General features: G+C 41.1%; 1 protein-coding gene across 1 annotated transcript; it reads left to right on the forward strand.

Moving 5' to 3' along the window:
• Positions 1-13,891: 13,891 nt before the first annotated feature.
• Positions 13,892-15,754, forward strand: LOC308312294 (autophagy-related protein 9A-like; the record flags this gene model as incomplete). Its single annotated transcript, XM_080794659.1, has 1 exon — positions 13,892-15,754. The coding sequence occupies one exon, from the start codon at positions 13,892-13,894 to the stop codon at positions 15,752-15,754; it is 1,863 nt and encodes a 620-aa protein (XP_080650785.1).
• Positions 15,755-16,833: the final 1,079 nt, after the last annotated feature.

The following is a 16,833-nucleotide window of genomic DNA, read 5'->3' on the forward strand; positions in this document are numbered from 1 at the left end:
TGTCATGCGCACGCACACACACATGCATGGATCACACACACACACACACACACACACACACACACACACACACAACAATATAAAACAATGCTGCTGTGCTGATAATATACAAACATAACCAGTTATCACCAAGCATTCACTTCTATGAAACATCAATAGGTTACATATATCTTAGCGAAATTACACTAAAACACATTGCTAAGGTGATTCAAATGAAATCTGTTGATAATAACAGGCTATTTGTATTAAAAGACATGCATATAGGCTGTTATCGCGAGAATCTCAGTTATTAACAGCTTGTCAATTAATTATTGCGATACTGTCCGCTCAGAAATTCTTATTGTGCTCTTTCGAGACGTCAATATAATTATATCGTTTGCAAATCATAAAACATAGTATCCGAAAATAACCTGTGACATGGGAATTCTTTCATCTGTCAGCATCTATTATGTTTTAGAAGGGCATAGTCATTAATATAAAATAACCTGTGACATGTCTTCTTTCATCTGTCAGCATCGATTATGTTTTAGAAGGGCATAGTCATTAATATAAAATAACCTGTGACATGGGAATTCTTTCATCTGTCAGCATCGATTATGTTTTAGAAGGGCATAGTCATTAATATAAAATAACCTGTGACATGTCTTCTTTCATCTGTCAGCATGGATTATGTTTTAGAAGGGCATATTCATTAATATCGATGTTTGTTCATGCCTTGTCCGCTGGACTCCATTAAGATCCAATGCATTCTGTCAACATCCGGTTCAGAAACTGTCCCTAATCAGCGTCCCAGCAGTCCCCAGCCGGTCCCCAGTAGCGCTAGAGGCCGCCATTAAGCCGGCCCCATGAAATGAACGGAGTTTGCATAACTCTGTCTATTTCTAAGGCTCTGATCATTTCAAAAGGGGGTCCGCGGAGCTAATAAAGCATCAATTTGGGGGTCCTTGACGTGAAAAGGTTTGTAAACCACTGGTTCACAAACCTTTTCACGTCAAGGAGACCGCTAGCATTAGCATTAGCAGCTTTATGTTTACCTGGCCGACATGTCACGGTCTGCTACTTCTTATGTTTTTACTGCATTTTACTTTATTTTGCCATAAAAACGCATTCAGCTTTGCTTCCTTTTCATTAGAACAAAATAGGCTAACTAAAGCACAACTTTTCATTAGAACAAAATAGGCTAACTAAAGCACAACACCGAAACAAAGTCTCTGCTGCCACTTGCCGCACTCTGCCGCTCAAACACACAAACGAGGGGCAGCGTAACAATTAGTGAACAGCTGAAAAACAATAACACAAATGACAGCACCTTGCTGGGTGGGTGCAGGGGGGGCGGAGCACGCCACTAGATGTCGCCCTTGTGTTGTAGATGAATGCTCCACATGGTGTGTGCATGCTGTGTGTAATCCAGTGGTTCCCAAACTTGTTGCAGTTTGATATGTGTTAGACTCATAGACTGTAAAAAATATGGACAAAGCGTTCACCGGGTCTAACATGAACGTAAAATGAAGCCTGAAATGATATGCTAATGACCTGATGTAAGTCGCCATCTTTGGTACCAGCTGGCCATTGGCTGGCTCCGTTTTGGTACCAGCTGGCCCATTGGCTGGCCCAGACAACGAGGCGGGACTTCCCCCTTCTTCTTCGTTGGTTTTATTTTGACTCGAGCGGGGGGTGGATCGGGTGGGCTGTCACTCAGTACCAAAATCACGCCCCCAAGCTAGTCTGTATCGTAAACAAACTACTAGCTACAAAGAAATAACTTCAGCTCCGTCTGAATAACTTCAGCTCCGTCAAGACGATATTTTTTCTTCATACAAGGTAAATTGTATATTTGTATACTTGGCCTACGTGTTAATCCTAGTAGTGTGTAAAAATGAATACCACACTCACGTTGGATTATTGTTTATTTTGTTCCCCCCAGCAGTGTTTGCTTTTGCTTTGTTCTTCAAATCCTATAGTGTAACGTTAACTTTAACTTTGAATATCTTCACTGTTTTCACGTAGCCTAATGCATTTTATTTGCCTCTTAGCTGCTTCTCTTTTATCGTCACGTCAGATAGTCTCAACCATGATTAAAAAGACTAGCCGTAATAATAAAAGCAGCGTGATATACTCTGATTGTATTAGACATGCAGCTATAATAGTCATCATCACTCATTTTGCTCTCTCTGTCAAGACTTCCACCGGGTTTTGAGCAACTTTCTGTAAATAATCTCTGTGCAGTCTTGATTTCTTATAGTTGGATTGGATATTAGGTTATACAATTATATAGGACTTATCTCTTTCATGAATGGCATATCATTAATATTAGGTACATTCAAGCTATAATTTAGTACATGAATCATGAAGGTCTGCTAGGCCTACCTACATGATGATCTAGTAAAAGCATGATACTACAATAATTTTACTGCTGAGGTTTAAACTATGTTTCTAGAATGTAGTTTTGCATTGGTTTTGATTCATTCATTATTTTTGTTATTGTTAGTTATTGTTGTCCAGTCTGGGTTTCATTTTATTTTTATTTATTATTAAGTACAAATAGATAAATACATTTCCTTGACTTTCATTTTAAAATGTGTAGTAACCAACTATTGTTTATGGTTCTCAATCTCAACAGCCATGGTGTCCATCTGGATCATTGGGGACAGCTATGTCCGGCGTGGGGAGGAAAGAGCTCTGGAGACCATGGGGAACAATCTTGGTGTGGATGCCACCAGCTACATCCATTGGTTTGGCTGGGGTGGTCTACGGTGGAAAAGCCTCCTCCCCTTCTTTTACCAGGCTCTACAAGGGAGAGTACCGGATGTTCTCCTGATTCACTGCGGTGGTAATGACCTTGGTGGTGACATCTCAAGTGCCAAACTTGTCGCAGTGATGAAGGAGGACCTGCACCAGCTCCATCTGCATCTTCCACAGATGAAGATAATGTTCTCTGCCATCACTCAGAGATGCAGGTGGAAGACTGGTGCCAATCCGGGGAAGATCGACAAGGGTCGTCGATTTGTGAACAGTGTTATGGCTACATATGTTCATTGTTTAAGTGGCAGCTTTGTTGATCACCCTCACATAAAGTTTGACACTCCTGGGCTATTTCTGCATGATCGAGTTCATTTGACCAATAGGGGAAATGACATATTTTTAAACAGTTTTGCCGAGTCCATTAAAGCCCAAATTCATCAACAGTAAATTGTTCAAGTCTGATAATTTTCTGCTGATGAAGGTGAGTTTTAATGGTGTATTATTTGAAGCACTGAACATAGTTCACAGTGTCAGGCCGTATGTGATGTGTTGTTTTTGTTAATACATATCTATTTTTTTGTCAGCACTTGTGTCCATAACACTGTTCACTCTTCCAAGCTGCTCTTCCTTGTCCCGCACTCCCAGGATTCTGCCCTCCCTCATTCCCTGTATGCCACCCCAGTCTCACCACCCCATGGTCTCTGGCAGATACTGAGAGACTGCTGAACGAGGTGGTGGGGGCGTGTGCACTGTGCACATGGGGTGATCAATGCCTGCCTCCTGTGAATCATTTTTTTTGTTTTAATTTCATTGTAGGTAGGCCTACCGTATATTTTTCCTGTAAATAAATATTCTGATTTTACCAAAAGCATCACTTCTTCAGTGGTTTTAACCATAACAAATGTACATTTGTACCTGCACTGCACTTGTGTGAGACACAAGTAAAACAAACTCTTAACATGAATACATTACCCCCAAGCTGAGTTAAGTGTCACACACACACACACACACACACAAGGACTCATGAATAATGGTAGCTGGCATTTTTAAACAAAACTAGCAATAAGATACTCAAGACTATGCTTAGTTTGAAACCGAAATGCATTTATTTAAGTGTTGGAAAGTACATTTGTTGAGTGATTATTTTACAAAACATACATTAACCACTTCAGCCCTATATACATTTCAGCCATAAAATATTAAAAGCTCGCATTGTGAGCTTGTAGATCAGCAGTAAAGTAGTCTCAAGTAAATTAAACAGACTTCCTTTTAACAGTACGGTAGTTCTACATTGCAGACAAATACGTTGTTCCAGGGACACTCCAGATGCAAAGATTTGAGTTAAAATATCTTAAAGAATATATATATTCAAAGATTTAAAAAAAATCGCAGATATAAAAGCTCATAGCGAGGCACTGAGTGCTGCACTATGAGCTTTTAGATCTGCTATTTTTCAATAGCTAAACACCAAAAGGCTGAAACATCTGAGCACATCTGAGCTCAGAAACATCTGAGAACTTTTCCCACCAGACTTAAATATTGGAAAAGAAATTGAAGCAAACATTTATAACTCAAATATTGGCTTCTGGTCCACTAAACATTCTGAGATGGGGGGATATTAATGGTTTAATAAAACACAATGATGTTAAAGAGCCTAATCCTTGCTTTCTGGCAGAAACCTTGTATTGGAAATTAATGCCCTACTTAGTCATGCAAATGTATAGTGAAAACAAACAGACCTACAAGCTCACAACACTTTGTGAGCTTGTAGGTCTGTGCATTTACTGTCAAAACTAATTAAAAAGAATGGCTGGTGTTAATTAAATATTACTTTTTGAAAACTATTAATAGCTTGTGAGTGACTGAATAACTACAATGGATCCATTGAACATACAAGGTTTCTACCCGAGAGCAACGATGTACATTGTGCAAGTGATATGATTTGAACTATAAATGGAGTCCAAATGGGAAGCACACACACATATCTCAAACATTGTACAGGTGGCCAATGTACATCGGAGGAAGGCAGTTCGCACACTGATCTTGTAAATCTTAGAAGCGCTTTAATAAATATCGAGCTTTTAATCCAGTGTGAGGCTCTGTCAGGTACCTGACAAATACCCACACTGGGTCAAAACGTTGCAAACCTTGATAATGTAATAGTGCTAATGGGAGCTACAAGGTCAGTGTATGATCTATGTCTATGTGTACATTCTGAAAATATATAGGCCTAAATTAACTTACAAAATAATGTTACTTACAGCCACCTTCATGTAATTGGAACACACTGACTTTAGGCTAAAACAAATGCTACAATTAACTCAAATAGTGGTGTGCATTAAACAAACTGTGCACTATATGTAGCTGGAAATGTGGGTGTTGAGTTCTGCGTGACAGTATTGTACATATTATATAGCAATAACTGACTGATTTCAGACACAGCGTTTCTCGTTATTATATGAAGTTGATTGTCCTCCAGTTTTCCTTCAAGAGATGATTGAGGTCCAGTGTCCGGTCTAGTCTCCGCATGTGTCTCCAAGTATGGCACAGACAGATCGTGGTCCAGTCTCCGGTCCGGCCACCTCTTGCGTCTCCCTTAATAAGACAGGCTGTGAAAGACAGAGAAAGTGAGAGAGAGAGAAGGAGAGAAAAGAATAGAAGAAATAGATAGCAGATAGAAATAGAACACAAGAGGTTCAGTAAACATACTCCTAGATGACAAATACACATTGTGTATTATTCATAATTTAAAAATATATATTTTAAATTAACATTTATAGCATAGGAGATTATTATTATATGTGTGCATGACTTATCTTAAGCCTCTTCTGCGCTGATGGAAGGATCTCACGTTGATTCTCAACTGCAACAAGCACAAACACCCAATTAGAAATAATACAGAGAACAGCACTGCATCATTTAACAATATCATCTTGGGAAGATTTCACACAGGAATGGAATGAGCAAATAGAAGTTGACTAACCCTGCAACAGCGATGGTGGAATGACGCCTCAGTCTCTGGTTGATGTCATCGTAACTCCTTACTACTGTCCTGTGAATTACTAGAGAGAAATGTAGAGGAAGAAAAGAGAGAGAAACTAGAGAGAAAATGTTTTTAGTGGCAGGTATATTGGCATATTGATTGTCTGGGAGACACAGGGCTCTATCTTGCACCACGCCTTATCCCTAAACTTATTTGCAATTTGCAACATAAGATGGTTATAAAACTAGCCAATCTACATCTACACATGAGCTTGTAGATCAGCTATTTGAACTATTTAAAAAATATTTAAAGTAGTAAGCAATGGAAAATACATTTAGGGATTTAGGGTTGGCACAAGATATAGCAGACAGTTTAAATTAACCTGCTTGAATCTACCCCTAATCACACATAAACACGCATATCAAGTAGGTGCAAATGTGAAAAAGACACAACAGGACATGCAACATTTATATACACAATACAACATAACATGCGACATATATATATACACAAATAAAAATGAACATACTTGACGAAAAGGTTGAACTTGACAAATGCACAACACACAGACCACAGAACATGCGACATGTATATACAAGTATAAATGAACTTGACAAAAATAATAATACACTACATACAGAACAGACTAACTAAATGACAAGACCCTGTGTGGTTGAATGTCTCAGGAAAGTTATAACACAGGAGTGTCTTTGAGATATACAGTAGGGGTAGATTCAAGCTTCACTGGGGGGGAAAAACACCACATACAATATATAAAAAAATAAATATATAGTGCATCATGGAAGTAAAAAATACAACAAACCACTAGTACACAAATGCAGCAATATTCAAACTTAAGTTTGAGAGAAAAGAAAATAACTTTTATTGCATTTCGGTAACTATATACAGACATTAATTTGGTACATTTAGAAACACATGGGAACTATAGAACATGCGTAACCTTTGACAAATGGAGGTGGGACTAATTCAAATGATACATATTGTTCCAATATCTACTTGTGCCTCTTTGTTGCAGACTCCAAAAGATATTGAACCATTTTGTTGAGAGAAAGTAAATAAAAGGTCAGCATTTTCGCCAGATTGGACTCAAAAAAATTCAACAGCTGATTATAAAATGAATGGAAACTTCAGATGGGCAGGCAGTGTTTCGCTTTCATGTTGAAATAATGACTACTCAGGCCACTTTTTTGCTGGCTCTAAGAGATATTTCAACATAGGAAACCAGGGTTTGATTTGTGTCCAATAAACAAAGTCAACAGCAGTGTTAAATTAATGTCAACTTCAGATGGGTGGCCAGTGTTTGGCTTTCATGTTGAAATTATGACTGCTCAGGCCACTTTTTTGCTGGCTCTAAGAAATATTCAACATGGGAAACCAGAGTTCGATGCGTGTGTTCATGAATATTCTGATTTATGGCAAATGTTAAATGAGGGTGCAAAGACATCAAACAGGACATGCTACATTTATAAATGCGCAACAACAATATGGCACTTGACATGGTCACAAATGCACAGAAATAACAACCACAGAACATGCGACATATAAATGAACGTGACAAAACAGAAAAGAACATGTACATACATATAACATGACAAAACAGAACATGCGACATTTAAATTTACAAAACAGAAAAGAACATGTACATACATATAACATGACAAAACAGAACATGCGACATTTAAATTTACAAAACAGAACACGCTACAAAACAGAACATGAAGCACATAGCACTCTCATTAATCACCATAAAAATGTACTAATTTGGTGAATTTCCTGCGTACAAGTTTGCCTTGCTTAATTTGTTCAGTCTTCCTTCTTGCCAAATGATTCAGTCTGATTTTGCAGAACAAGGAAGATGCCATCTTAACCAGAACATGTACATGGTTTGATTCAACACACGTATCGAACATGTGGTCATGTAATTTGGGGAAAAGGTTTGTTCCTAAACAATATTTCATTACTTGGCTTGCGATTAATGACGTTGTTCCTCGTCCTTTTGGAACCTCCCCTTTGTTACGATTCAGCATCCTCTGAAACAGAAGCTCGGTGGTCCGGCTAACTGCAAGAATGCCATCTGATGGATTCTGTAGGCCACCTCTGCTCTTTAATTTCACAAAAGAATCTTCTTCTTCTTCAAAATCCTGTGTCAGTGCCTCTGTACAAGCCATACAGGTGAGCTTCTCCTTGAGCTTTTTTGAGATGAAGCCTGCTATGTACTTGATGGCTTCTTCCTTGAATTCTGAGAGGCTGTTCACATCGGGGAGGTCAGGAATGTCATCATCTTCAGGTAAAACCATTTCCACAGGCTCCACATCCATCCGGCGTGAAATGTTGACATTTGCTGGTGTTGAATCCAGGATGTCTGGGTCGTCACGGGCAATCAGGATGTCTGTGTTGTCAAGAAGAAGACAGTTGCCTGTGCCCGTCTTCACCTGGTGCCTTACAAGGAGTCGTTTGTAGGCCGCACGGAACTGTCTGGCATTGGGGTTGTTGTTAAACCCCCCACGTGCTCGGACCGCAGAGAAGAACAACTCCAGATGATCCTGGCTCAACTTGTATGTCAGAAGGTATCTGCACGGTGCACTTGGTTTCACCACAAGGTCTTCATAAATGTTGAGCACACTTTGACCACATGCAATGAAGCCCAAAATGGGAGTCTTTTTCTGAGTGGCATGCATGTAGACCCAGTTGTTCTTTTTGTCTTTGATCTTGAGCCCACGGAGACATGTCTCTGCTTTCTGTAGAATAGCCCTGGCACGATCAACTGTTGTTGGCTTGATAGGTGCCTTAGATCCTTTACCCAATGGATTACGGCTATTAAGGACATCAAAAGCGGCATCAATGGTTTTTATAAACTCTACTGTAGCCGCGCATCCACTGAACTGGGGTTTTTTTAGGCTTTTGTCACAGTACTCTAGAGCATTTGCAACACTGTCGCTGAACACCTGGGCTGCAAGGTTGACCTTCATCTTTTGCTGTCGCCACTCAATGTGTTGCATTTTCAGATTGTTTCCAAGCCGCAGACCTTCATTTTCTTGAAGTGTGTTTAATTGCTTAATGTACTCCCATTTGATCTCCTGCCCATCTTCGGTTTGCATCACTTCAGCTGTAGAAAATGCATTTCGCAGTAATTTTAACATGTGACATGGATCCAACAGCACGTGTACCTTTTTGGGGGAAGCAGGGGGACCTTCATCATGTTGGAGAGCTCCTTCATCAGGAAAATCAAAATGTGGTGTCATGTTTGCGATGTTAATTTTGGCACCAAGATGTTGGAGCATAGAAACGTTGCAAGATGGTCCATCACATGTCAGTGACACAACCTGGACTCCAATTTTGTGAAGGCGAATTAGGCTCTCACGGACAATGTTGGCCCTGTCTGCTCCAGTCAAGCTGCTAATGAGGAAGTATGCAATGGGGATTTTCCATGAATCGTTGACCGATACAACCATGAGAACCAGTGCTTGCGTGGCTACTGTGTTTTCCATTTCACCGGTACCAAGGTCAACATAGCCATGAATTTCATCTCCACCAAACTCAATTTGCTTGTGAATGTACATTTCATCAAGCATCAGTGAGCAGATGGTGTCCTTCCCCTCTTCCCTTTTCTTAGCTACATGACTTTTCAGAGCCGTGAAGGATGCCTGGGTAAATCCTGGGTCTGCCTCAACACTGCTGTACCAATCACGAATTGTTTGAGGGTGTGGCAAAGCTTTTAGGAACTCCTTTCTAACATAATCATATGCCCTTGCAGAGTAAAAGTGCAATGTAGTCGCAAACTGTTTGAGTTCCTCACAATAAGCTGACTTCTTCTTCTGTTGCAATCTATTTATAATAAGTTTAGGAACATCACTAACAGAATCCAGCAGAGCTGCACATTCACTTGAGATCATCAATTTTTGCTGAAGAATCTTTGTAATTGATTTCAATGAATTTACTTTTGATTTCAATCTCCTTGTCTGCTGATTCCTCAACCTAAGCTTTTGCCGAACTAAACCAAGCTTAACCTGTAATTTAGCATTCTTACGTTTCATTTTTCTAGGAGACTCAGACTCAGCAATAATCTCAGGAACCACAGGGATGGGTGGACTATCCTTGAAATACCCATGATCACACGCAATTGTTTTTGGATTGGCTCTACACTCTTCAACAAAAGGATCGTCGTCAATCATACTAATGTCCTCATGATACACACAGTCAACATCCATGTTCTCACTCTCGGTGTGTTGCATCACAACAGCATTGTTGTCACTTACCTCCACAGCCATACTTACCGCCCGGGTCCGTGTGGGCCTGAACGCCTTCTCCTTTGTCAAATGTGCCGGCAACTGGAAAATTGTAGGTACAGCATCAGCCTTCAGCTTCCTCTGGCCCTAAATAGAAAACACGACCAAAAGAGTAGGTGCATATTATGTGATTTAATTTACCTACCCTCACCATATATGGTGTTGGTAGTATTGATTTAAATAGACTTGTTAAGGGTGTGTATCTTTTTTTTCTTCCTGGAACATAAACGTATAGCGTAAAGTGCAGCAACAGTGCACTTTAACAGTGCTCTTAATTTACATTCCACAGAGCAGAAGACAGCGATCGGATGTGTTCAGGTGTTTAATAGCCGGGGAGCCACAGGCCCACGGAATCATGAAAACCCCCTAGTTTGACATGTCACAATTGTCACATGCTACTTAAAGCATGATGAAATGTGGGAAATGAATTCCTGTACTCTCTACATCCAACAATGATGTTATATATTTTGGCATTATATAATGTCATGTTATTTGCCATGCTGTGAACATATCCTCAATAACCATCTTAAAACAGCCTGGTATACATTAATGCTCTGCGGTAATATGATCCAAACCACATGCTGTTATTATCAAGAAAATAGCATCTGAAACATCACTTGACTTTACCACATTACTGGCCAGATCAATATTAAACAATTGCATTATTCTTAACACAGTTAAATAGGGAATAGGGTGTCTGAGCCACAGACACCCTCCTCAATGTCAGATGGTAGTGGTACTGGATGGTAATGGTAATGGTAATGGTGTTTTGCCATTCATCAATTCAGGGAGATTGTACCTTACGGTCTGTGAAGAACTGATCATCCTCGAAATGCTCACTGCAAAGACGGGCATAGCTTGTAGGCTCCCAGTTCGCTCTCCTCATCTTTGACACCCATAACTTCTGCCTGTCTTTGTCGGTTCCAAAACTGTGAGAGAGAGAGAGAGACACACACACACACACACACACACACACACAATCAGAGACTGGGGCTAACCTTTGCTGTAATGTCATATCCGACCAAGATACTGGTTTGACCTACAGTCTATGGTTTTGATTGATTGAAACATTTATTAACAGTTTGTAGAATTACAGTAGCCTACATTTCAAGCACAAACTCAATACAGAGACTGTTAACTGTGAGTGGACGGCCCAATTAAGAATTACACTTGTTTACAACAGGGTCCACATTGTTCAATTCATCAAAACATTTAGAGACATACAATTAGACACTTCTATATAGTTAATGAACAGAACAGGAATTCATCATAAAGGAAGCAAAAACGGAAAAGATACAGTGAGGGGAAAAGGGGGGTACTATTATGCTATAAAAAAGGCTATCTATACAAGCTCTCAATCATAGACTGTAAAAAAGCTGTAAATGCACGACGTCCACGACAGTATGATCATTGCAACAGATATATATCACACATACTACCGTGTGAATGTGAACGCACCATAACAAAGCATCATGCAATTGTAATTGTGAATTTATGAAAGGCCACAATTATAGGCACACTATACCACGGGTGCAATTAGCCCCTCTCGGGACCCTACATAAAACTTTTCTGAGTCGTCCAAATGTCAGAAACTTCAGTAGCATTTGGGTTCTGCTTGGAGGGCTAGGGTGCAATCAGCAATGTGTGTCTGCTATTTTGTGTAGATTAATTTATAGCCCCTCGGCCCTCTCGGAACCCCCTGAAACTTTACTACCATTGGGTTCTGTGTTTCATTAGGTTACAGTCTATGGTTCTGACTCGCGGGGCTAATTAATTTAGTACACGATGACCCCAAATGAAAAAAAGCCAACATGCTTTATGGACAATCGGTTTAGCAGCATTGCATTGTAAATGTAGGCCTATACTTCCCTATGCCTGTCCATGCAAACTGTAAATAAAGTATTCAATCAAACAAATACAATAAGAACAGTTATGCTTTTCACGTGAAAAGCGTAACAGCATCGAATAATGTTGTATCGCAACGGTGCGAGTGCGACAAACCACCATGCCACGCTTACATATGAACCATATATGAACCCGTTGTGGAAACGGAGAGCGAGTAAATTACGTATTGCATATTGTGATCGATAACAAATGGAACATAACATAAAACTTACCGGAACAGTTGGGTGCCCAACGGTTTGCCACAGCGGTTTGTACATCCAAAGGCAGAACACGAGGGCATGTTGGCTTGCTCCTCGTCGAATCGAAGTGAGAAATAAAATCGTGCAAAAGCGGTGGTTTAGGGCGGGGTAACGTTCGATCCAAAAATAAGTCAACGTCTGATACAATCAAATTATAAAACCAAACTTTTGTTCGGAGACAAATTTGTACAGTCTACTATACACCTGCCCTGAAGTTACTGACACTCGCATCCGAGTCCAGACACGCCTACCTCCCTTGAAGCTCGCACGTCAATCAAATTCATCCCAAGGTAGCCACGCCCCTCAAAACATACTCGACTTTATGGTCATTTCTTTAATAAATGGGACCATAATTTTCCAAAAAGAATATTATGACATGAGAAATGAGACTTTAAACTAGTGACTGGAAGAAGAAAGTATTCATGACCATGTTTATTAAGGTAATACAGTCTAGGTGAAGTTGGGCCAAAATACATGGGCCTCTATGGAGCTATGGGGCTTTTTGGGTCCAGTACAGCGCCACAACAGGCCATTATATGAACTACCGATTTCAAATGAGGCTTCACGAAATATCTGGCTGACTGCCCCCCTGGCGGGAGTGCATCAGTGTTTCTATGGCTTATTGTGCATATTGTGTATAGCTATTTTCTTTATTACTTTATTGGCTTGTCTTGGATATATATATTTTTTCAGTAAGAGAGAGTAAATTAACCTTTTATTTATTTATTTTCAGGAAAATAAACTATACATAATACAATACAAATAATGCATATTATACAAATAAATGCCCATGGCAATCGCTGATGTCATTAGTATGCCCATATCATAATAGTTTTTAATAGTTTTTATTTTTTATTATTATTTAAAAAGAAATAGAACTCCTATACATATTAGATATAATGGATTGAAACAGCTCCTTCAAATTTGAAAATAACATTTTCACTTTCACCAGCCACTGTTCCTCTGGTATAATTTACAGTTCAGGCATTAATCCAGAGCAATTTAATGTAAGCAAGAACAAAACATGGTAATACATCAAATACATAAAATAGTCATCAATAATTATAGGTAAGCTAAGAACCTTTTAGGCCACTCCCACTCAATACATCCAATGTTTGTTGTGAAATAATAAAAAATGTTTGAGACATGACATCCTGTGAGGAATCCTGCCTTTGGCACCAAATTGCTCAGGGCCGGGCACTGCGACACATTGAGGTTAGACAACGCACTCCATATTTGGGTATAGCTACATTGGAACTCCTTATGGCTGAGTCAGAGTGACATCAAGTCCTCTGAGATACTGGATGACAAAAAATATATATATAATCCAGTTTTGGGGTTTTGCCCAAATATGGAGATAGTCAGACAACAACTCTGTGTATCTGTCCTTAGTTTTGGCCCAAATTTGGAGATAGCTGGCATCATGATACTGATAGATGACTGGCGTCCGGCCTTCACATACTCTGCTAATGGGTACTTCATAAACGATCTAGCTGCAGTGACATCATATAATACTCTGTTTAGGGGCTAAACGTAATTTTCTATATTATGAACTGAAGATAGTGTAAGAGGGCTAGAAAGAGGATTGTTCTACATGTAGTCCAACCATTTGTTCTGTTTTGCTCAATTGGGAATGTTGCATAAACACAAACATACTGCTTGAGTTGAATCTGTGGTGGCAGATTTGATTGCTTGGTATGACTGAAGTTGTTACCATGGCACATTTGGACCCCGAGGCCTACTACAGTGACTCCCCTCCGGGAGACGAGAATATGCTGGTGCACGTGCCCGAAGGAGCCAAATCCCAATGGCATCATATAGAAAACCTTGACCTATTCTTCCAGAGGGTCTATCACCTGCATCAGAAGAATGGATTTACCTGCATGCTACTGGGGGAGATCTTTAAGCTGGGGCAGCTGCTGTTTGTGGTGGGTTTCACAGTGTTCCTGGTCAACTGTGTGGACTATGACATCCTCTTCGACAACACATATGTGAAACACGCAAACTCGTCCAAAGTCACCTTGCCCGATGCGTTCCTCCCAACTGATGTCTGTAGTTCCCATATCCGTGACAACACGTTTGTGATCTTTGTACTGGTAATCTCTGGCATGTTCTGGCTGCACAGACTGTTTAAGTTCATCTACAATATCTGCTGCTACTGGGAGATCCGATCATTCTACACTAGTGCCCTCAAGATGACCATGTCAGAGCTGAGCTATGCAACCTGGCAAGAGGTTCAGGCCAGAATCATGGAGATCCAGAAGGAACACCAGATCTGCATTTACAAAAAGGAACTGACGGAACTCGACATCTATGACCGTATCCTTCGCTTGAAAAACTACACGGTTGCCATGGTGAATAAGTCTCTCCTTCCTGTACGTTTCCGTCCTCCTTTACTCGGAGAGATTGTGTTCTACACGTGCGGTCTCAAGTACAACTTTGAGCTCATCTTATTTTGGGGCATAGGCTCTCTGTTTGAGAATGAATGGAGTCTGAAGAAAGAGTACAAGAAAGTAGGCAACAGGCTGGAGCTGGCAGACAAACTCGCGTCTCGTATATTGTTGATTGGAATTGCCAATCTTTTGTTATGTCCAGTCATCATGGTGTGGCAGATAATCTATGCCTTCTTTAGTTACACTGGGGTGATCATGCGGCAGCCTGGTTTTCTGGGAGCCAGGTGCTGGTCTCTCTATGCTCAATGTTACCTGCGTCACTTCAATGAGCTAGACCATGAACTCATGTCACGTCTCAGAAAGGCAGACTTGGCTTCATATAGGTATATGAACAGTTTTCAGTTCCCGCTGCTGATTGTGGTGGCTAGGAATGTAGCATTCTTTGCTGGCGCTCCCCTGGCTGTTCTTGTCGCCTTGACCCTTTACGACAAGGACGTTGTAGCAGTGGAGCATGTCCTCACAGCCATTACACTGCTTGGACTGTGCGTTACTGTCTGCATTTCATTAATTCCGGACAATCACACAGTATTTTGTCCCAAGCAGCTGTTGAGGCTGATCCAGGCCCATGTTAATTACATCCCCGACCACTGGCAGGGAAATGCACACAGACATGAGACCCGTAACCAGTTCTCCCAGCTCTTCCAGTACAAGGCTGTTCTTATCTTGGAGGAGCTGATCAGTCCAGTAGTGACTCCCTTCATCCTGATCTTCCACCTGAGGAGAAACTCTCTGGACATCATTGACTTCTTTAGGAACTTCACTGTGGAGGTGGTCGGGTTGGGGGACACTTGCTCCTTTGCCCAGATGGACATTAGGCAGCATGGACACGCTGCGTTCATGTCAACAGGGAAGACGGAGGCGTCCTTTTACCAGCAAGCGGAGGACCGAAAGACAGAGCTGTCACTGATGCACTTTGCTATTGCCAACCCCCAGTGGCAGCCTCCCCATGAGTCCAAACACTTCATTTGTCAGCTCAAAGAACGGGCCCAGAGGGAGGCGAATTGGGACCTGGCAGACCAACACACAATCACCTCACTGTCCCAGTCTGATCCAAGGAGTCTCAATGGCAACTTCTTTATAGGCCCGCCCACATTAGCCTATCGTCAATTTTGGCCTGGACTTTGACCAATCACGGCGACATTCATGGGGGCATTAGGCCTTGGCGGTCCCTCTCACCAATGTGAAGCACCAGTCTTCCACTGAAAGGCAGATTCAGGGCTGCTCATATGGGCCGTTGGCCACGCCCAAGTCACAAGTAGGCCAATGGCAGGCTCTGCGACCGATGCCAGTTTCTGCAACAGTGTGTGGGAGGGATAACTGCAGAGTTCAGTTTTTATCAGAATACACCTTAAATGAGATGAGCTCTACATGCATGAGCACCGCAAGCAGCGGTCTTGGGGCGAGCTGTCTCGTTATACATGGCACAGGGAGAATGACGACAGCGTTCCCAATAATAATATGAGGCCATAATTGACCTCAGCCCTCACTCCAGGCACTTCCCCCAGTCACACACCATGCCCACCTCAGTCCCTCCTTCGTAGGGAGGGAAGTGAGGTGGGGACGTGCTAATTCCCTTGGCTTCAGCCATCTACAGCACTCAGTTTCTCAAACTATGGGTCACGACTCGGGTAAAAATCAAATTTTCTTATATATATACATATATACATAATGTATATAAAACAATCACGTAACATAATTGTACACATTTACATACAAACAAACAAATTCCATAAATAAAAAGAATAGTAGTGAAAAAAACTACAAGCTTGCAATGTGGCACGAAGCGAAGCATTGTGTGCTTGCTATTTTCAATAGTTTGGGTCTTTTTGGGTCTCGATCTGAAAGGTTTGATCACCGCTGATCTACAGCACCAACACAGGCCACAGGAGCGGGCGCCGCTAGAGCAGCAGCCAGCGTCGCTCTTCAGGTGCACACCGGGCAGGGTCCATCACGGCACTCCATCTTTAACATGGACACGCAACGGAATACATTTGCATTCCTTGTTTACATTTTGTGTTGATGCTGTCACTGAGTTGCAGACTGTATGGATGCTCAAAACTCTGAATGTTGAGAGACTCGTGTGATGTGTCGTTCAAAGCTTACTTGAAGCAATTCAATCGACCTTTAGCAGTGAAAGTGAGAGGGGATAAGGATAGGGAGAGAGAGGGAGTAGAGGCACAGAGAGAGGAGGGAGAGATAGAGAG

Source organism: Protomyctophum bolini (assembly GCF_963924005.1).
Source record: "Protomyctophum bolini genome assembly, contig: SCAFFOLD_820, whole genome shotgun sequence".
In the NCBI taxonomy this organism is placed as follows: Eukaryota; Metazoa; Chordata; class Actinopteri; order Myctophiformes; family Myctophidae; genus Protomyctophum; species Protomyctophum bolini.